General features: G+C 43.4%; 3 protein-coding genes across 5 annotated transcripts in view; 2 read left to right on the forward strand and 1 right to left on the reverse strand.

The window, feature by feature from the left end:
- Positions 1-2953: 2953 nt before the first annotated feature.
- Positions 2954-7301, reverse strand: LOC104863570. Its single transcript, XM_010626075.2, has 5 exons — positions 6967-7301; positions 6223-6370; positions 5655-5942; positions 5487-5566; positions 2954-3267 (listed from the first exon to the last, which is right to left on the reverse strand). Exons 1-5 carry the CDS (start codon positions 7299-7301, stop codon positions 2973-2975), a joined length of 1146 nt encoding a protein of 381 aa, XP_010624377.1. The 3' UTR covers positions 2954-2972.
- A 1161-nt stretch (positions 7302-8462) lies between these two features.
- On the forward strand, positions 8463-12289 carry Tmco2 (transmembrane and coiled-coil domains 2). The gene is made up of 2 exons (XM_010625909.2): positions 8463-8950; positions 11886-12289. The coding sequence occupies exons 1-2, from the start codon at positions 8708-8710 to the stop codon at positions 12201-12203; spliced, it is 561 nt and encodes a 186-aa protein (XP_010624211.1). The 5' UTR covers positions 8463-8707; the 3' UTR covers positions 12204-12289.
- Positions 12290-20118: 7829 nt separating this feature from the next.
- Positions 20119-21093, forward strand: part of Zmpste24 (zinc metallopeptidase STE24) — a 49034-nt gene continuing 48059 nt past the window's right edge. For 2 of the 3 annotated variants that reach the window (XM_010625911.3, XM_010625910.3), the window contains exon 1: positions 20119-20423. In XM_010625911.3, coding sequence (XP_010624213.1) covers positions 20301-20423 — 123 coding nt within the window. In that variant the 5' untranslated portion in view covers positions 20119-20300. The remainder of the gene's footprint in view (positions 20424-21093) is intronic. The other variant, XM_019207737.2, reaches the window with a different exon arrangement.

Genomic DNA, 21093 nt, shown 5'->3' on the forward strand with positions numbered 1-21093 from the left:
TCCCTGTTTTTCCTTCCCTTCCCCTTCCCACTTCCCTTTCTCCTTTGGACCTTTTCTTCCTATTTCACATTATCTTTTTTTGTTTTGTTTTGTTTTTTGAGACAGGGTCTCACTATGTAGTTGAGACTGACCTGGAACTCACTATGCAGCCCAGGCTGGTCTCGAACTCACAGTGATCCTCCTGCCTCAGCCTCCCAAGTGCTGGGATTACAGGCGTGTGCCACCACGCCTGGCTTCACATTATCTGTTATACATTTTGATCCTTATTTATACTTTCAGTTTCTCACACCAGAGAAACTATTAAGTATTTACATGTGTGTCCTATTTATTTCACTTGAGTATGGCCTCAATATGCATCCATTTAGCTATAAATGTCTCTAGTTTCTCATTCTTTATGGCTGAGTAGTACTCCATTTTATATAAACACATTTTATTTATCCAGTCTCCATTTGATGGACAATTGGGCTATTTGCAAGTTTTAGCTATTACAAACTGCTGCTGTGAACATGGGTGCATACATAATTGCTGTGGTATGATTCTTAAAATCTTCTGCAAAGCAAGAGAAACCACATGAAGTGACAACCCACAAAGTGAGAAAAAATTTTTACCACCTGTTCCTCAGACAAAGGTCTACTATCTAGAATATATAAAGAACTTTTAAAAAAGTCAGTCCTCCCAAATGTAAGACCCAATTCAAAAATGGGCTTCTGAAATGAACAGACATTTCTCAGACAAGTAGAAATAGCAAATAAACATATAAAAAATGTTCAACATCACTGGTCATTCATGAAATGCAAATGAAAACAATGCTGAGATTCCACCTCACCCCAGAAAGAATGGGTGCTATCAAGAAATCAACCAATAACAATGCTGGCAGGGCTGTGAGAAAAAGGAACTCTGCTCCACTGTTGGTGGGAGTGTAGGCTGGTGTATCTGCTGTGGAAATCAGTATGGAGATACTTTGAAGAACTAGGATTAGAGGTCCAGTTTGAGGCAGCTACTTATCTACTATTTAAGGAAGTGCATTTTGGTTTTTTGTTTGTTTATTTTTTTTGGTACCAGGGATCGAACTCGGGTCCTTGTACTTGTGTTGCAGGCGGCAGTCCTGCTGAGCTAAATCCCCGGCCCAGGAAGTGCTTTTCAAATTCTGTCTCCTCAGATCTCTCCTCAACCTCAACACATCTCAGTGTTTTCATGTCACATAAAAATACCCAGTTTCCACTTCATGGAGTTATTGGGAAAGTTCCATATTGCACTGTCCAAGAGGGTATGTAAGACTTAAGTCTCACTTTTACTCCTGGAACATGAACAGCCAAGAGGCTTCCACGATGCTGGGCTCAGAAGCTCAGCGAAGCTCCAGGAGCTTGTCGGACAGCAAGAGTCACCCAGGAAGGAACACACCAGGCATGTTGGCAAATAGACCTTTATTAGTCTGGCCAGACGGCACTCCCCAAGCCAAGTAGCTCAGAGAGGCGGCTAGCTCAGAAACAGAGGCCATTTTATATAGGGCTAAGGGGGTGTTTACACTTAAAACTTACAGGAAGAGGACAAAGGCAAAGAATCAGTTGATCTGAGCTAGTGGTCATCAAGCATATACTTGACCGTCACGTATTAATGATCAGCAGATCGATTATCCATTATTCCATTTACAACTTAGATTATAATGCTCAGAACATTCAACTACAGGCAAGTAAGGAGTGGCGTGATTTATGTTAGGTCTCTGTATTCACTACAGTTTCCATTTAGTTTCCCAGCTACTTCAAAGCAGTTACCTAACAATTCACAATTAATCATTAGTTATCCTATAAGGGATGGGGGGGAGCGACAGTCTCTAGGTCATGTGCTGGTCAACATGGAGTCGCTCTGGTTCACTCAGGCTCTTACATTCCCCACTGATTTTTGGACCTAAATCAAATCTTTGATTAACTTATATCTGACTCTGGGCCTTAATAAAGGAACACATTGTAAAAGACAACAAGTTATTGCAATACAAAATCCTAATGCCATTATACAGAGTATCAGTTATCTTACCCAGGTAATGTCAGGTAACTAACTTGTTAACTATTTAAATAAATCCCACCCTATCTGTTCATTATGAATTTTTGTAGCTAAATCTTTGAGCTTTTCTATGTCTTGTTCTATAGCTGGCCCATTATGTGTTAAATTGAAGCAGCACATATTTTTAACCCTCTCACAACCTTGGTGATGAAATAATAGCAATTAATCAATTGCTGCCCTATTATCTAAAATTGCTTGTCTCTGTTCCTGGAGTTCTTGATTAATTAGTGCCAGCATTGCAGAGGTGGTATTTAACCCTTTAACTACCTTGCAAGCTAGTTTTCTAACTGCCTTTTCAGCATGTACTCCAATTGAGGGTATACCTATCACAGAAATAATCATAGGAATAACTTCAGCATTTGTTAAAAGTCCTACATCATCATCACAGCCTGGTGAAGTGCAGGGAGACCAGCATTTTGTTCTGTTGGGTGGTGAGAGGTCTCCCCTGTCAGGTAAGACGACTGCTAATTTACTAAGACAAGAGCGGGCCTCGGTCAAGTTTGCTGGGATGTAATTATAAGTTATTCCCTCACAAGTATAAAACTATCCCAGTGGCAAAGTAATATGGCATTTGCTATAAGGAATCTTTTGTTCTCTAGAACACTTCATTACATCTGTTTGTTTAAGATTTAAATACTGGGAAGTACAACCTTTATATTTGGCACAGAGAATCTTATTGGACTTAGCTACTCGAGGGGTATATAGCTTAATAGCATTCTTCGGTTTGTAACATGTCACTTGTCCCCAATTGTAACTATCCAAATAACTGAGATTTACTTGTGGGAAATTTTTAAACATAGTATATGGTCTAATACTTTCAAGTGGGGTGCATACTGGAGCCAAACAACTTCCAAGCACATAATGAAAATTCACATCAGCATTTAAACATATTTCAGACAAATTTAAGGATTCAGCTAATTGCACCCAAACATTTTAGTATGACCTAAGTTCTGTCTGGACAATGCTATTATTGTCCCAAGGGAAATCACCCAGATCATAACGAAGGTCCAGTTGAGCGGAGTTTTACTTTCAATTCTCTGGGTTTGCTGACAACACTCCATTTTCCGTGCGCCTCTGTTGTCCGGTCCGGGCTTGAAGTGGTTGCGATGGATCCACGTCAGGTGTCCCGCAACCTTCACAGCCAGAGGAGTAGACAGAACAACTGGAAAAGGCCCCTTCCACCGTGGTTCCAAGATCTTGGAGTCAAACCTGCAAATATAAACCAGTTCTCCCAGCTTATAGGGCAGTGGCTGTAGAGGTTTCTCATGAGGAAAGGTCAGAGATCCTCTAACCTGGTCTTGTAGTTGAGACTGTATTTCATGTAAAGCTCTCAGAGACTTAAGCAACCTCAGATGAGAGAATTTCTCCTTTAATTCCATATCTATATGGGGAACCAAGGGGGGAGTACGCCCATAGATAATTTGGAAAGGTGACAGATTCAGAGGAGGCTTGGGAGTACATCGAATACACAACAGAGCAAAAGGGAGAAGCTCCACCCAACTTAATTCAGTCTCTAGGCTCAATTTAGTTAAAATCTCTTTTAGTGTTCTGTTAGCTCTTTCTCCCTGTCCTGAACTTTGAGGTCTGTAAGCACAATGTAAATTCCATCTAATTCCAATGCTTAGGCTAATCAGTTTAGACACTTTTGCTGTGAACGCTGGGCCATTGTCAGACCCCAGGGCCAAGGGCAAGCCAAATCGGGGAACTATCTCAGTCAGGAGCTTTTTTACTGTTACCTCAGCTGTTTCCTTTTTAGTAGGGTATGCCTCTATCCACCCTCAGAATGTGTCTGTGAAAACTAACAAGTAACCATACATGCCTAGTTTCATTTCGGTGAAGTCCAGTTCCCAGTGTTCTCCGGGAGTTTGTCCCCTATATCGGACCCCTGGGGGCCCAGTTACCCGATTCGCGTTTACCTTGAGGCAGGTGGGGCACCATCTCACTTTGTCCCGGGCCTTCTGGGCTAATTCTCTGCTGACAAAGTGGGGCGGTAGCAGGGCCATCATACTCTTTTCTCCTAGGTGGGTGGATTCATGGAGCTCATTTAGCAAAGTGTCGGCCACCAGCTGGCAGAACGACCTTCCCTTCATCTGTCGTCCACCATCCATGCTTTCCTTTGGTCCAGTGGTTCTTACTCATCTCCGTTATTTCTTCCTCTGTATATTTAGGCCTCTCTGGGAGCACGGGTGTAGGTAGCAGCACCATTTGTTTCCCCACTGATTTTTGGGCAGCTTGCTTTGCTGCCTGGTCAGCTGCATTGTTTCCAATCACTTCAGGGCTGGAATTCCTTTGATGTCCACGGCAGTGAATGATGGCATCCTCCCTCGGCAGCCAGATGGCTTGCAGCAGAGCCAATATCTCAACTTTGTTTTTAATTTCTTTCCCGTCTGATGTTAAAAGTCCTCTATTCTGGTAAATTTCTCCATGTACATGGGCAGTAGCAAAAGCATAACGGCTATCAGTGAAAATATTTATCTTTTTCCCTTTTCCTAATTCCAGAGCCTTAGTTAAAGCAATCAGTTCGGCCTTCTGTGCTGACATCCCTTGAGGCAGCCCCTGTTCCCATACTACCTGTTGATCCTGATTGACTGTTGCTGCTCCCGCATATCGTACACCTTCACGTACGAAACTGCATCCATCAGTGTAGTATGTTGCCTCAAATCGGGGAAGGGCCAGGTCCGTCAGATCTGGACGTCCTCCCTGCAGATTTTCAAGAGTCTCAAGGCAGTCATGGATGGGCAGTTGGTCATCTGACTCAGGGAGCAGACTAGCAGGATTCAGGTTAGATGTTGTGGCAAATTTAATGCGCGGCTGTTCTAACAAGAGTCCCTGGTACTGCAACAATCTAGCATTTGATAGCCATCTACTTGGTGAGTTGTGCAGCAGGGGCTCAATGGCATGAGGAGTGATCAGAGTTAGATCCTGGCCAAAAGTCAATTTATCAGCTTCCCGAGTTAAAGCAGCAGCTGCAGCTACCATCCTTAAACAAGACGGCCATCCTCTGGCCACTGGGTCAAGTCTTTTGGTTAGATAGGCTATAGGTCACTTCCAAGGCCCCAAAGACTATGTGATCACTCCTTTTGCCACTCCGTTCCTCTCTGCCACATATAAGGTGAATGGTTTATTTAAATCAGGCAGGGCTAAGGCTGGCGCTGTGGTGAGCACAGTCTTGAGCGTCTGGAATGCTTGCTGGCAAGCCTCTGTCCATTCAAGGGGTGCGTTCCCCACCCCCACCCCGCCATAGCCTCATGCAGGGGTTTGGCAATTTCAGCAAAGCTAGGTATCCAGATTCTGCAGTATCCTATGGCCCCCAGGAACTCATGCACCTGCTTCTTTGAGCTGGGCATGGGGATCTGAAGGATCGCTGACACCCTGGATTCAGCTAACTTTCTTTTTCCTTTTTCAAGAACGTAACCCAAGTAAGTTACCTTGGTTTTGCAGAGCTGGGCTTTCTTCCAGGACACTCGATATCCCAGACCTTGTAGGGCCTCCAGGAGTCCCTCGGTGGCTGTGAGACATTTTTTCTCGGTTATGGTCACCACTAAGAGGTCGTCTACATACTGGAGAACAGTTGCATAGGGAAAAGCTTTCCTTACCTCTTGTAGATCTTTGCTGAGAGCCTCCCCGAACAGTGTGGGGGAGTTCTTAAAGCCTTGTGGCAATCGAGTCCATGTCAATTGTCCAGTAGTTCCAGTGTCCGGGTCTGTCCATTCAAATGCAAAGAGCAGCTGGCTTACTGGTGCCAGGGGCAGGCTGAAAAATGCATCTTTGAGATCAAGAACTGAATACCATACTTGTGCAGGCGGAATGAGGCTCAGCAGTGTGTAGGGGTTCGGTACCGTCAGGTGGATGGTCTCCACCTGGCTGTTTACCTCCCACAAGTCCTATTCTGGAGAATTTTCTTCTTCTTTGATTAGTTTAAATTCTTCTTATTTCCCCATTTCATTTTTCTCCCCTTCTGTATAAAACCCTCTTCTGCCATCATCATTATATTTGCCCTTGCCATCTTTTTAGTTATTCTATCTTCGGGTGGATCCCTGTTGGTGAACACCTTCATTGCTACACTTATCAATTTTTCCCTATTCTCTCCTTCAAAGCCCTCAATTCTCTGAATTTTTTCCAAATATCTGGGGCCAACTGAGTTACAAAAGCCAGATTAATTGCCTGCCTGTTCGCTGGAGCATCTGGGTCAATTGGAGTGTACGTGCGGTCCGCCTCCAGTAAACACTCCAGGAAGGCAGAGGGGTATTCCTCAGGCCCTTGTAGGACCTCGCTTACCTTGCTCAAATTGGTAGGCTTGCGAGCAGCTCCCCTAAGGCCGGCCAGGAGATGCTGACGGTAGTTGCAAAGAGTTTCCTTACCTCCGGTGGAATTTGATTCCCATTTGGGATGGGAGATGGGGAGTTGTGCTTCAACTCAGGCCTGTTGTTGTTGGTCGTCTAAAAGCCCCTCAGCTCCCCCCAGCACTGACTGAATAGCGTGTCTTCTAATTCTTTCTCGTTCCTCGGATGTGAACAGAGCCTGTAAAAGTTGCTGACAATCATCCCAGGTGGGGTCATGGGTATTACCAGGTGGGGATGGGTATTAAACACAGACTTGAGGAGGGAGATTAGGGCTTGCAGCTTCTCAGAGAACGGGGGATTCTGGTGCTTCCAGTTATATAAGTCACTTGTAGAGAAAGGAATGTATACATAATGACCTTGTTCTCTATCTCTCAATGGGAGCACAGGGACTGGGTCCGGTCTCTCCTGGGGTGCCTCCTGGGGCCCATAAGCAGAGAGAGCCCCCTCCGGTAAGGGAAGGAGAGGTGGTGGAATCCGGGATCTCCCCTTCTTTCAGGGGAGATGGGTAGATGGACTTAACTTCTGCCTCCTCAGGGGATGGTTCTGCATGTGGAGGGGTCTTAACCCGGGGTCAGTAGGCTCTAAGGGGTCCGGCTCCTGGGAGAACATCGGCCTGGGTGCCTGCCGCTTTGCGGACTTTATCCCATTTGGTACCATTACCAGAATACGAGAACCGGTGCGCAGGGAGCAGTGCTGCAGCCATGCCGGAGGTTCTTCACAGGCCTGGGCCCAGACATTAATATAAGGGAATTGGTCGGGGTGGCCAGGGTGTTCAATGACCTTTGCCCATACTGCCCGACAAAGTCTTGGTTCGAAAGGACCTTCAGCTGGCCAGCCCACTCCGAAGGTGGGCCACTCCAAGTTGCAGAGGGTTTGGAGTTTCCCTCGAGAAAATTTCATTCCATATTCATCTTCCTGCTCAGGGGAAAAAGCCAATTTAAAGTTAGTGAGAAAACAGTCCAATGGGGTATTTTTGGAGCTCGATCCTCCCATCTTGTTCCTAGGAATGAATGTAAAGTTAACACTCAACAGACAGGACACAGACAAGACACACAGGCGCCACACAAAAGAAAAAGAACTTAGATTCTATCCGGAATCCTCATCAGGGCCAGGGTCAGGGCAGGCTTCCCGGCTCATCAGCCACCTCTATCCTGACATCACATGGTTGCAACCGATTCAAAACTTACCTCCGGAGGCTTTTCAAGTCTATGTCTGAGAATCTCCTGCTGGATCCTGCGACAGAGAATCTCGGCCGGATTTGCAGTTCCCACTTGGGGATCTCGCTGGGGCCTCCAAGATGTAAGACTTAAGTCTCACTTTTATTCCTGGAGCGTGAACAGCCAAGAGCTTCCACGATGCTGCGCTCAGAAGCTCAGCGAGGCTCCAGGAGCTTGTCGGACAGCGAGAGTCACCCATGAAGGAACACACCAGGCAAGTTGGCAAATAGACCTTTATTATTCTGGCCAGATGGCACTCCTCAAGCCAAGTAGCTCAGAGAGGCGGCTAGCTCAGAAACAGAGGCCATTTTATATAGGGCTAAGGTGGGGGGTTTACACTTAAAACTTACAGGAAGAGGACAAAGGCAAAGAATCAGTTGATCTGAGCTAGTGGTCATCAAGCATATACTTGACCGTCACATATTAATGATCAGCAGATCGATTATCCATTATTCCATTTACAACTTAGATTATAATGTTCAGAACATTCAACTACAGGCAAGTAAGGAGTGGCGTGATTTGTGTTGGGTCTCTGTGTTCACTACAGTTTCCATTTAGTTTCCCTGCTACTTCAAAGCAGTTACCTAACAATTCACAATTAATCATTAGTTATCCTATAAGGGATTGGGGGGAGCGACAGTCTCTAGGTCGTTTGCTGGTCGCTCTGGTTCAGTCAGGCTCTTACAGGTAGCCATTAGCCACATGTGACTACTTAAAGATAAAATGTGAAGTTTAGTCCTGCAACGCTATTCACATTTCAAATGGCTGCTGGGCACCATACCGGACAGGGCAGAGAAGGAACATTCCTATTGTGGCTGAATGTTCTGTTGGACAGTGCTGTGCTGGAGGCAGGAGAGTCAAAAATCAGAGACAGTAATATGAAGGAAGTGAAAAGACAAGCTAGGGGCTGGTTTGAGTGAGAAGGATAACGGGACTGGGAAGCAAGCTGACCTTTGGAACATGACATCACAAAGCACAGCTCACAATGGCTCCAGAACACTTGAACACCAAGACTGCTCTTCCTAACTCAGGTCTAGAGCCCTGAAACCTCTCAGCACATGGAGTTCCTGGAGCTGCCGTTGTCTTAAAATGTCATCATCTTCACCTTCGTATTCTACCTGGGACAACCTCTTAGATTCTCTCTCTCCCAACATGATATGGAATTGGATACAAACAACTTTTCTGGGAGAGACGACTATGCCTCAGCAAACAAATTTGGGGCTGATAGATAATCTTGCTTCAGTTGTCCAAGTCATCCTTCGGGTTTCCTTTTTTATTTTGTTGGGAGTAGGATTAATTGCTTTATGGAAACGAAGCATTCGGTCACTTCAGGTTGTATTCTTTTGCTATAGATAAATTTAAATAGTTATAAATTGAAGTTTTGTGGTACTGGAGATTGAACCCTGAGTGCTCTACCTCTGAACTGCATCCACCCCACCCCCTTTCTAAGACAGGGTAGCCTCTAGAGTGCTGGGTTTACAGACACATGCCACTGCACCCAGCATAATTGAATTTTGATTAGTTCTCTACCATATTGCTGCCACCCAGTTTTAAGACCACACAAATGGACAAGGATAAACCTTGCCTCTTAACTTTTTTGAAACTGTTATCCTTGAAAACCTCTACCGATAAGGTTTTGAGCATAAAAATGCTCTTTTTTGACAATGATTTTGGCTTGTCTGCTATCATAAAATAGATTTCTTTCTTTCTTTCTTTTTTTTTTTTTTTTTTTTTTTTTTGAGACAGGGTCTCTCTATGTATTGAGACTGACCTGGAACTCACTATGTAGCCCAGGCTGGTCTCAAGCTCACAGCGATCCTCCTGCCTCAGCCTGCTGAGTGCTGGGATTGCAGGTGTGTGCCACCACTCCCAGCAAATAGATTTCTGAAGCCCATTGCCTGAGAAGGTATCCTTATCCCCAGTCTTACCTGATCACATATTCTTCTTTGAGTGCCTACCATGGTATAGAATAGACACTAGATAACTGGGATATTGGGTATGGCCTTTCTGCTCTTACTACGCCTTGTGTTTTATTTGTATTCATTAAGTTATCACAATGTTTTCATTGTTTCAATAAGACCTGCATAAACATACAGGAACTCTTCTTTTGGGAATATGAGTTTAACTAGCTAGGATTGTAAGGAACATTTAGTATTTTACATAACTTCTGTGTAATCATCAATAAAAATAGCTTGTAGGGGGCCCGGGATTTTGCTCAGTGGTTCTGCCTCCTGTCTTGCAAGCACAAAGGCCTGAGTTCGATACCCAGTACCCCCCCAAAAGTCACTAATAATAATAATAGCTTATTAATAATATGCTCAAAGTGTTTAGGGAAATCCCAGTAATCCCAACATGGACAGAGATTATTTTCCTGTGACAAAGGAGGACAAAGGTATTCTGAGGTCCGATGAAAATTTAACAAAACAGGATTAAAAGAATTTTTTGAGTGGTTAACTTGATACATGAAAGTGATACTGAAATGAAAGTTATAGTGAAATAACTTTGATAATGAAAGAATTACTGGATTATTTTGTAGTATTCACTTATTTTCATATATTGTTGTTGTTTAGGAATCATTGACGTGCATTTTCTACTTTAAACTCTCCCAACCCAGCATAATAGGCAGGGATGGAATCACCATCCATTTTGTATATGGAGAAACTTTGTTATCAACTGCCCAAATTCATATAGTTTGTCAGAGCTGGCAAAGCTGGGATTTGACCTCTCTGTCTCTCTTACTCTCTCCCTCTCCCTCTCCGTCCCCCGCCTTTCTGTTTTGAGACAAAGTCTCATTGTGTACCCCAGGCTGGCTTCAAACTTTTCTTTCTTTTTTTTTTTTTTCTTTTCTTTGAAACAACAAAACATTTACTGGTACACTTTAGGTACACATAATGATAACATTAATCATAGGGAATTTGTACCTGTGCTTGATCCATCCTGCTTCTTTTATTCCCATTCCCTTGCCCTGCCATCAATCCCTCTTCCCCTCCTTATTTACAAAAGCTGTTTCCATTTTTTCCTTCTATTCTTTTTTTCTTGTCCCTTCTCCCTTCCTCTCCTCCCTCCCTTGTTCCCCTTCTCATTTGACTATTTTCTTCTCATTTCCCAACTTAAGATCCTCCTGCTTCAGCCTCATAAGTGCTGGGATTACAGGCAGACAACACCACACCTGGCTCTCAAACACAATTTTTAGGGTTCTAAATTTCATTCCCCAAAATTCATTTAGTATAACCAACTGACTACCCAACAGGAGTGTGTGTATAGATACATTTTAATTAACCAATAAGAGGATATAAGGTAAGAAAGCAAACTTTCTAAGTTTGCTCAAGCAAAAAGATGAGCTTTCAGCTCTTCACACGCCTTATCCAATAAAGCGGGTAATGTAAGAGTGTTTTGGAGCATGGGCTCTGGAGTCAGATTGCTTAGACCTAAATCTGTTGAACCTTGCTCCGTGCCCTGAGAGCAATCACTAAGCCCAGTTTCCTGCAACACAGGGTTGCTAGCAGGACTTCTCTCATGAGTTGTTCGGAGGATTAAAAGGGATGGCTCATGTACAAAGCTTAGCATAGGCACATTCAGTAAGCAGTGTTAGTTACTGCGATAAGGAAAAGGATGGTTTGTTCGTAACCCAGTAAGAATCTGTCCTAGTGTATTTAAACGTTTTTTACATGACCAGAAAATGTAAGTTTTCAGATCATTATACTAGATTTCACTCCTGCCTCTATCATTTCCAACATATGACTTTAGATAATGAAATGACAGGGTCCACACTGGAAGGTATCTAAATGGTTATCTTGTTCAGTGTTTTTCTGAAGAAATAAGTCATGCAAGGTAGCTTGTAGCACAGAACCCAGCATGTGACAGACTTTAACCCAGTGATATTTATTATAACCTTTATTAATTAGAAGCAAACAAAATATATGACCTGCTTACTGCTCCAGTTTGTGCTAATAATCAAAAGACTAAATAGCTGGGCATGGTGGTGCTGCCCATTATCCCAGCACTGAGGAGACTGAGGCAGGAGGATCACCATGAATTCAAGGCCAGCCTGGGCTACACAGTGAGACCCTGTATGGTTCAAACAAAACAGAAGCAAAAACCCCAAGAGATTAAATAGGTGTGAAAATGTTTTGTTAAAGGAAGGGGTTGGCATAGGGATGAAGTTTGTGACTACTTTTTTAGATAGCTGGTTTTGTTTCATATCTGTGATAAACTGGCATTTAACATGAATGAACAAGTAACACTGAGCTTTTGTGTTTTGTTTTAGAAAATATTGTTGTTTATAGTCACACTCTACCAACTTTACAAGAGGGGCTCAGATTTCTTTCAGGCTTTGCTAGCCAATCCAGAAGAGGTTGGACGCCAGTTTCAAGACAGTAGTAACGTCTTCCTGTCCTTGGGTCTGCAAGAGAAAATTCTGAAAAAACTTCAGATGGTGGAAAACAAAATGAAGAACCTGGAGGGGATGATAGTTGCCCAAAAGCCTGCTGTGAAGAGGAATTGCTCCTCTGAGCACTACTGCAGCTGCTCCGATTGCCAGAGTCCCCTGCCTACATCAGGATTTAGTTCTACGCTTGAAATGTGATGGACTCCAGTCTTTTAGGGAGAAGCACTGTTTCCCTCGTGTGTGGTGGTGAATTACCAGAGAACTATATTAAAATTGCCCTGCAGGGGCTGGCTGTCTATTCAGTGGGTCCCAGGTTGTACATGTGTGTGCCTCGAGGTGATGTGGTGCACAGCAGTAGGCACCGTGTCTGGGGGTTGAGGGTGTGGCTCAGTGGTAGAGCACTTGCCTAGCACTCGTGAAGCCTTGGATTCAATCCCCGGTCCTAACCCCAGCACCACCACCACCAAAAAAAAAGTCCCTGGGGTTGTGGTGCTTGCTCAGCAGGCTGGAAACCACAAACACCCATACGGGAAAAGATAGACTGGAATGGAAGAGGGTGGGACAAGAAGAGAGGGAGGTTAGGACTACTGTTCCAAGATCCGTGCCGAAGAAGTTGGACAGGATATAATAAAACGGAAGTGCTGTTTGAGGGCCATACTGCAGGCCTGTGAGGGTGAATCTTTTAAGTTTCAATGATAACAAACGGCCCACTATGACACGGACACCACAGGGTCACCACCACTGCTGTAGACTTTCCTGCAGAACTAGACGGGCCTGTGCTGGTCCTTGGGATAAGAAAAATATGCATCCCAGGTGCCTCCTGCGTTAATTACTCAGAGTTGATCATAGACACAAAGGAGACTGTTTAATTTTATCCAACATTGACTGATACCTACTCTATGATAATCCCTAGGAATTTGTCCTGAGTGATTCAGAAGCACTGTTTTTGTTTATTTGTTTGTTTGTTTTTTGAGACAGGGTCTCACTATGTAGTTGAGACTGCCCTGGAACTCACTATGTAGCCCAGGCTGGTCTCGAACTCACAGCGATCCTTCTGCCTCAGCCTCCCAAGTGCTGGGATTACAGGCGTGTGCCACCACGCCCGGCTAGAAGCACTGTTTTAGATCTATCATCTTGGCAGGGAGGGAAAAGGAGGGACATTCCATTTGATGAATGCATATCGCGTGGAGAGAGGGCAAGTGAGAGGAGAGGGCCCCGTGGGGGAGATGTCATACACAGGTCTCTTAGCAGGTCTCAAGATTATGTGAGCCTTGTAGTATGATCATTTTTGCCATGATAAATATGATCATGTGAGACACCTTGTAACTATCTGGCATCTGAACAAAATATTTCATGCTATGAATGGTGGCTCAAGCCTGTAATCCCAGCACTCAGGAGGCTGAGGCCATGAATGTGAGGCTAACCTGGACTACATAGTGAGTTCAAGGCCAGTCTGAGCTACAAAGCAAGACTTTGTTTCACAAAATAAATTTCATTTGGTGTGCAAATGAAACAGTGATCATTGCTATGTTGGAGAAAAACTGGCTATGCTGATCAACAAAAGACAATACAGTATAGCAATCTCCTGGTGGCTTCATTCTAAAGGATTTCCAGAGGTAATTTTCACCATGGTTAATTCCTGTCTATACACTGGTGTTAAAATGCAATCCCTGTGTAAGATGAAATTCCTTTCACAGTGTACAAGTACAAAAACATTGAATACAGGGTAGACCCAGGAAGGGCTTTGCAGAGAAAACGACATTGAACTCTCTCATACAAGATCACAAAGATAGGCCAGGGATTTGGCTCCGTGGTTCCACCACCTGCCTCGCAAGCACAAGGGCCCAAGTTCAAACCCTGGTGTGTGTGTGCACGTGCACACACACACACACACACACACACAAATATTACATAGACAATGAAATAGAAGATATTCTTCCTGGGGATCTTCAGGGAGGAGGAGGACAGAGATTTGCTCAGGGATCAAGAAAAATTTCAGGGTGGTTCATACACCGGCTATTTCCAGAGCTACAAATAAGGATTTTTGCTTCATGGCAAGGCATACTAATGTCATCATCAAATCAGCTTTAACTCATGGTACAGTGGACCGATGGGAGCTGACAATGTTTGTTATCCAACAATTTAGGTGAGAATTTGGTTATCATGCTTTGGACAGTGCCATGCCAATCTGGAATTCTTCAGCCAGGCATTGTGGCACGCACCTGTAATTCCAGCACTCTAGAAGGCTGAGGCAGGAGCATTGTAAGTTTGAGGCCAGCCTAGGGAATTTAGCAACTTAGCTAGATCCTCTCTCAAAATAGAAAAATTTTAAAAGGGGATGTAGCTCAGTGCAAAGTCCCTGGATTTAATCCCATTACCACACACACACACACACACACACACACACTAAGTTGTGCTGTCTAAATTTCATTGCAGTCATCTTGTCTTGTTTATTTTCCTGGGGTTAGACGGGAGGAAAGTCTTGAAGAGTCACATTCAGGGGGATGATACAAAATTACTATCTTACATGGGAGAGAGAAAGTAAGAGTGAACTAGCTGGGTGTGGTGGAATAAACATGTAATCCTAGCACTTGGGAAGCTGAGGCAGGAGTATCGCTGTGAGTTCGAGACCAGCCTGGGCTACATAGTCAGTCCTAGGCCAGTCTCAACCACATAGTGAGACCCTGTCTCCAACAAAACAAAACAAAAAATGAAAGTAGAGTGAACTAGATGCAAAAGGTAAAATAAGACAGCTACTCCCATTAGGGTACACACTGTGGTCCACACTGATAGGATCACTTCTTTCAGGTTTTCAGCTCAGAAAGGGTGTGTGTGTGTGTGTGTGTGTGTGTGTGTGTGTGTCCGTTTGATTCATACTATAGTCATAAGAGATTGATATCAAATATTCATTCCTAATGAGTGTCATTCCTTTTTTGAGAGCAAAATACTTACAGTATCCGGGGCATTGATTAAAGAAGTTTGGCTGCTTGGCAAGAGAATCAAAAAGAAGAGCTTGCGAGCTCTTTTTTCATTCAGGTAAGAGGCGACTTTCTACCACTCTAGGGAGAAAATCCCTTATCCACTAAATTCAGTCTTTCTCCACTGGCAAAATCTTACAAACAGGCTGCTTCTAAGCTCTCCCTTTTAGACTCCGCACAGAGCAGCCTCTGTGCCATCACTTTCTTCCTGTGAAGAGGAACAAGTGTCTCTACTGAAGTAGTCTAAACCATCTTTTCTCACCTGGATATTTTTCTTTTTGCAGTACTGGAGATCAAACCCAGGAGCACTCTACGACTGAGCTATATCACAGCCCTTTATTATTTGAGACCTATCAGGGCTGGGGATTTTGTTCAGTGGTTTCCACCACCTGCCTCACAAGCGCAAGGACCAGAGTTCCATTTGAACATTTTTTTCCCATTTCCCAATACCTATTGTACATTTTGGTCCTTATTTCCACTTTCAGTGTTTCACACCAGAGAAACAGTGCAGTGTTTAAACATGTGGGTCAGATTTATTTCACTTAAGAGTGTGGTCTCAAGGTGCATCCATTTAGCTAGAAATGTCTGAAACTCATCCTTTATGGCATAGTAGGACTCTATCGTATAAGTAAATCACATCTTCTTTATACGGTCATAGGTTGATGAGCATTTGGGCTGTTTCCAAGAATTACCTATTACAAACTATGCTGCTATAAGCATGGGTGTGCATATATTGCTACGGTATGATGCTTTCAATTCTTTTTTTTTTTCCTTTTTTTTTTTTTGTACTAGGGATCAAACTCGGGACTTTGTGCTTGTGAGGCAGACAGTGGAAACACTGAGCTAAATCCCCGGCCCAGATGCTTTTAAATCTTTTGGGAAGATACCAAGAAAAGGAATAGTTGGGTCAAATGGAACCTCATGTTTAGTTTTTTGAGGAATCTCCATGCTGATTTCCACAGTAGTTGCACCAGTCTATACTCCCACCAATAGTGGAGAAGGGTGCCTTTTTCCCCCACAGCCTTGCCAGCGTTTGTTATTGATTTTTTTTTTTTTTTTTTTTTTTTTTTTTTTTTTTTTTTTTTTATAATTATTAGGTCCTTGCGCTTGCAAGGCAGGCGGTGGAACCCCTGCGCTAAATCCCCAGCCCTATTGGTTGATTTCTTGATAGCAGTTATTCTTTCTGGATTGAGATGGAATCTTAGCATTGTTATGAATGACCAGTGATGTTGAACATTTTTTATGTATTTGTTTGCTTTTTCTACTTCTTCATCCAAGAAAAGTATTTTCATTTCAGGAGCCCTGTTTTGATTGGCTCTTTAAATTTGAGGGGTCTGACTTTTTTTTTTTTTAGTTCTTTATATATGGTAAATAGTAGACCTTTGTCTGATAAATAGCTGGTAAAAATTTTTTTCCCACGATGTAGGTTGTATCTTCTCTCTGTTGGTGGTTTCTCTTGCTGTGCAAAAGCTTTTTAATAAGATGAGGTCCCAGTTGTTCATTCTTTGTATTTCCCATGCAGTATGGATTTTGTTCATGAAGTCTTTGCCTACTCCTGTGTCCTCAAACATTTTAGCTATTCTACCTTCCAGTAGATTTAGTGTTTCTATTTTAATATTTAGATCTTTGATCCATTTCAATTTTAGATTAGTGCGTGGTGACAGTTATGGAACTAGTTTCAGTCTTCGGCATGTGGAAAGCTAGTCTTCCCAGCACCATTTATTGGTGCAGTGAAGGTGTTTGGCTTCTTTGTGAAAGATTATGTGGGTGTGTGTAAAGTTGTTGCTGCATCATCTAGTCTGTTTCATCGGTCCTCAGATTTGTTCTTTTACCAGGACCATGGTGTTTTTATCACGGTAGCTGTGCAGTATAACTTCAAGTCAGGAATTGTGATACCTCCTGCTTGCGCTTGTTGCCCAGAATTGCCTTTGCTATTCTAGGTCTTTTCTGGTTCCAAATCAGTTTTAGGATTTTTTTTTCTAATTTTGTGAGATATGTTCTTGGAATTTTGATTTGGATTCCATTAAACCTGTATAACAGTTTTGGAAGTATGGCCACTATAGTGTTTCTTCCTATCCACGAACAAGGAATATTGTTTCTTTTTCTGATATCCTCTTTGGTCTCCTTTTTTCAGATACAGTAGTTTTCAATGTAGTGGTCTTTTACTTTCTTTAAATGGATTCCTAGGTATTTCATTTTTTGGATGCTATTGTGAAAGATGTTGTCTCCCTAATTTCTTCCTTAGTGAGTTTGTTATTTGTGCACATTTTTTATTTTTGAGTGTTGACTTTGTGTTCAGCTACACCACTGAGTTTGGTTATCAAATCTAGAAGTCTTTTGGGGGAGTTTTTGGGATCTATGTAGAGTATTATGTCATCCACAAATAATGATAATTTAACTTCTTCCTTTCCTATCCTTATTTGTTTTATTTCCTTCTCTTGTCTGATTGCTCTGGCTAATGTTTCCAGAACTATATTGAACAAGAGTGGTGACAGTGGACATCCTTGTCTGGTTCCTGATTTTAGAGTGAAAGAAAAGTTAGGTTCTTAGCTAAGAGACGATGCCTGGTGGCATTGCCTGCACTACCCCTCTTTCTTACTGCTTCTATTCTTTCCATGCCCTCTTATCCTTCCTCAGAAATGCTAGATACGCTAAGCCCTGTCTGATCCAGGGTCTTTGTATCTTCTGTCCACTCTTATTGGCATTTTACTGTTACTCACATGCCTTCTTTTACCTGTGTGTGTGGGGAGGGGTCGATGCTCAAACATCAGCTGATCTGAAAGGCCTCCCTTGACCATCTTGGGTAAAGTAAAGGCCTCCCATGGACACGCTGTATTCCTCCTTTCTCTGTCTTATCTTATAGCACATATCACTGCCCCTATTTCCTTGATGTCTTTGCTTATCATCTACCATTCCAGCTACTCTAGCCCACCAAGAATGTAAACTTTGGGTATTTTGCCAACATTTTTTGAAAGTGTACTCCAGTCAGTCTTGTTTAAACTTCATACCAGCTTTTTGTTTCTTCTCCTGTCTCTTTAGACACATGGGTCAGTGAGTGCTCTGCTGCCATTCTCCCAAACATGAAGAGCCAGTAGCTCACTTTCCTGGACTCTTATGCAGGCCTATGTACATTGTAAGGAACTTTTATTCATTTTCGCACTTGATCTTAACAATAGAAACATGTAAGTACTATTATTGTTTTACTGATGAGCTGATATGCAGAGGGCTTAAGGGACTCTGATGTAGCTATGACAGACACTCAAGCAGCTTGACACTAAACCGTGTTCTTAGCTTCAAATTTTGGGTGGCAAAAGCTTCTGCGAGGCATGGGATTCACAGATGAAGACAAGAAGCATAAAGAGGGCATAGCAATGATGGCCCAAGAAAACTTTGAAGATGTATATTGTTTCATATATTTAACTTGATAATTAAAATTTTTCATTATACATTTAAATAGTTGCAATAGGTGCAAATCCTGGCAAACTGACATTTTAGCATAAAACTATTAAATTGCTTATATAAATTATCCAAAGAACCTACATATGATAATAGTTAAAAATACACAAATGAGCTTTTCAACCTTGTTATTTCATCATCTCTAATTTATACTTAGGTTCTACTCTCCTGTGATGTGTTATACAGAAAAGACAATGTTATTCAGAGGTAACATTTTGAGGTTTGAAAAACCTTTTATTAATAACTTTGTTGCAATAAGATACATATGTATTAAAGTTTTAAAAATTTTCTGTTACTGTATAGCTCTATGTTTTGTAATTCTTTTGCATTATAATTGAAATTATCTAGCATGTACAGTATTTGGTCAGAATGACACAACTACAAATTCTGAGAATGTATAAATATAAAAGACTATTGAGAGTGCATCTCAAAGTAGGATGGACAGGGCATTTACACCAATCAATTCATATCTCTGGATGAATATTTCTGCTGCTAAAGCAACAGAGTTCAGTTTCTGTCCTTTTTTGGTTTTCATTCATATAAGTACTAAGACATATTAAATAAGTAGATGAGAATGCTGGTAGTTTTAATAATGTCCTTTGGTTTCTCTCCAAGTTATAGTCCAAAAATCAAATAGTGTTCCTTCATCAACAGACCAGTTAATGGGTCCACTATTAATTTTGTTGAAAACAAAAGAACTGGAAAACATTTGATTTGCAAAAACTTATTGTCCTGTTATATTCATTTACTTTCTTAAGCGATCAAATTGTACTGATTGATTCCTCTCAGAGGAATTCAGGCAGTATTGAGAAGTAGACATTATTAATTCTAACAGATCGTTAGCCTTATAATATCACTGAAATTTAAATGTTTTAGTTGCAGCTAGGTTTAGCTCAATTTATGGAGACAATAATTATGCAAATTAGCAACACCATGCTGTCGAATCTATTAACCACATCAAATTTACTTTTGGTTAGAAAAAAATCTGAGCCGGCTTTTCAAGTGAAATAAATATGTTAACAAGCATTCCAGGAATATCACGTCTGATTTCCAGGACAGAAATGACACTGTTCCTTGATAGGAGTTTCTCTCCTAGATTAAACGGTCCTCTCATTTCAGGAATTTGTAACCACGCCATGCCTGCCTTGTTCGCCAAAAGCCGCCTCGGACTACACTTGGGTCGGATAGTACCAGACCTGTAAACGGAAACGAACGCTACCGTCACTTTCAGCTCTCTAAGAGGCGTGGAACCAGAGCGCCCCAGTCCAGCCCCAGACGCTCTATCTGCAACGCCTCGCCTCGCTCTTGAGGCCTCCGAGGGATGCACCTGCCACCTCTGCACAGCGCGGCCCGGCGGGGCACGGTTGGGGGAGCGGCTCTCTCGTCTTCCCAGCTCCCCGCCCACTCCTTGTCAGCTCCCGCTAAGCCCGCCACTCTCATTCGATTTGTCCCCAGCCAAGGAAAGCGCAGCAGGTACCGCAGCCCTCCGGCAACCCGTCGACAAGGGACCCGAGAGAATTTCCGCTCCAGAGGTTAGAAAGCGGAGGCCGCGGCAACAAGGCGGGATTAAGGAGGCCACAGCGCCGGGAAGGGTCCGTGGGACACGGCTCGCGGGCCGGAACTTGGCGCCTGGTCTTCGGCCCCTTTGGGCCGGAAGTGAGGAAGGTGGGGCTGGCGCTTCTCTAGCAGCAGCTCCGCGGCCCCGCGGCGGGTAGGCCGCGGACGTGGGACGAGGGCGTGTGTCCCTGTGGAGGCACTCGGAAGGGACACATATCGCTGTGACACCGCGAGGACGCTCTGAGGGGACGGGTGTTGGTGTGGCACCGGCGCACGCTGAAGGTGCGGGTGGAACGGGGTGGCCATGGGGATGTGGGCGTCGATGGACGCGATGTGGGAGTTGCCGGCGGAGAAGCGCATCTTCGGGGCAGTTTTGCTCTTTTCCTGGACAGTTTATCTGTGGGAGACCTTCCTAGCACAGCGGCAGGTGAGCCTTGGCAGGACCCACTGACCCCAGCCCTCCGGCAGCCCTAGGCTGGCCCGGGCCTTGACCTCATGTCCCCTGATGTCTGCTCCGGGCCCCAGAGCCGATCCGACCCCGCGAGAAGCGGCGAGCGGCGGCTTTGAGGGGTTCTTGGTTCCGCAGGAAGTTCTTTGAACGTTATCGTGGGACGCAAGCCTGTTAGGGCCTGAAGAAAGGAAGGGAAGGGTTGATTTCTCGTCAAGCTCGATACCGTACTTATTCCACAGCTTTTCAGGATCTTTGGGTCCAGATTTAGCTTTTCTTTTTTTTTTTTTTTTTTTTTTTTTTTTTATCCCCTAAAAGGAAGATACCGAATTGTAGAATTACAACTTCCTCGAGGCAGAATTAGGAAACCATTTTCTTTAAGATTTGGCAATTCTTCTAAGGACTTGCACTATTTTTCTTTTAAATCTCAAAGTGCATGTATTTATGCCTCATAAGCATTTTGGTTTTCATGACTCATTATTATTTTTGTTTGTTTGTTTGTTTTTTGAGACAGGGTCTCACTACGTATTGAGATTGACCTGGAACTCACCTATGTAGCCAAGGCTGGTCTCGAACTCACAGTGATCCTCCTGCCTCAGCCTCCCGAGTGCTGGGATCACAGGTGTGCGCCACCACGCCCAGCGCGCGC

The sequence above is a fragment of the Fukomys damarensis genome, unplaced genomic scaffold, assembly GCF_012274545.1.
Source record: "Fukomys damarensis isolate Sample0158 unplaced genomic scaffold, DMR_v1.0_HiC HiC_scaffold_23, whole genome shotgun sequence".
Lineage (NCBI taxonomy): Eukaryota > Metazoa > Chordata > Mammalia > Rodentia > Bathyergidae > Fukomys > Fukomys damarensis.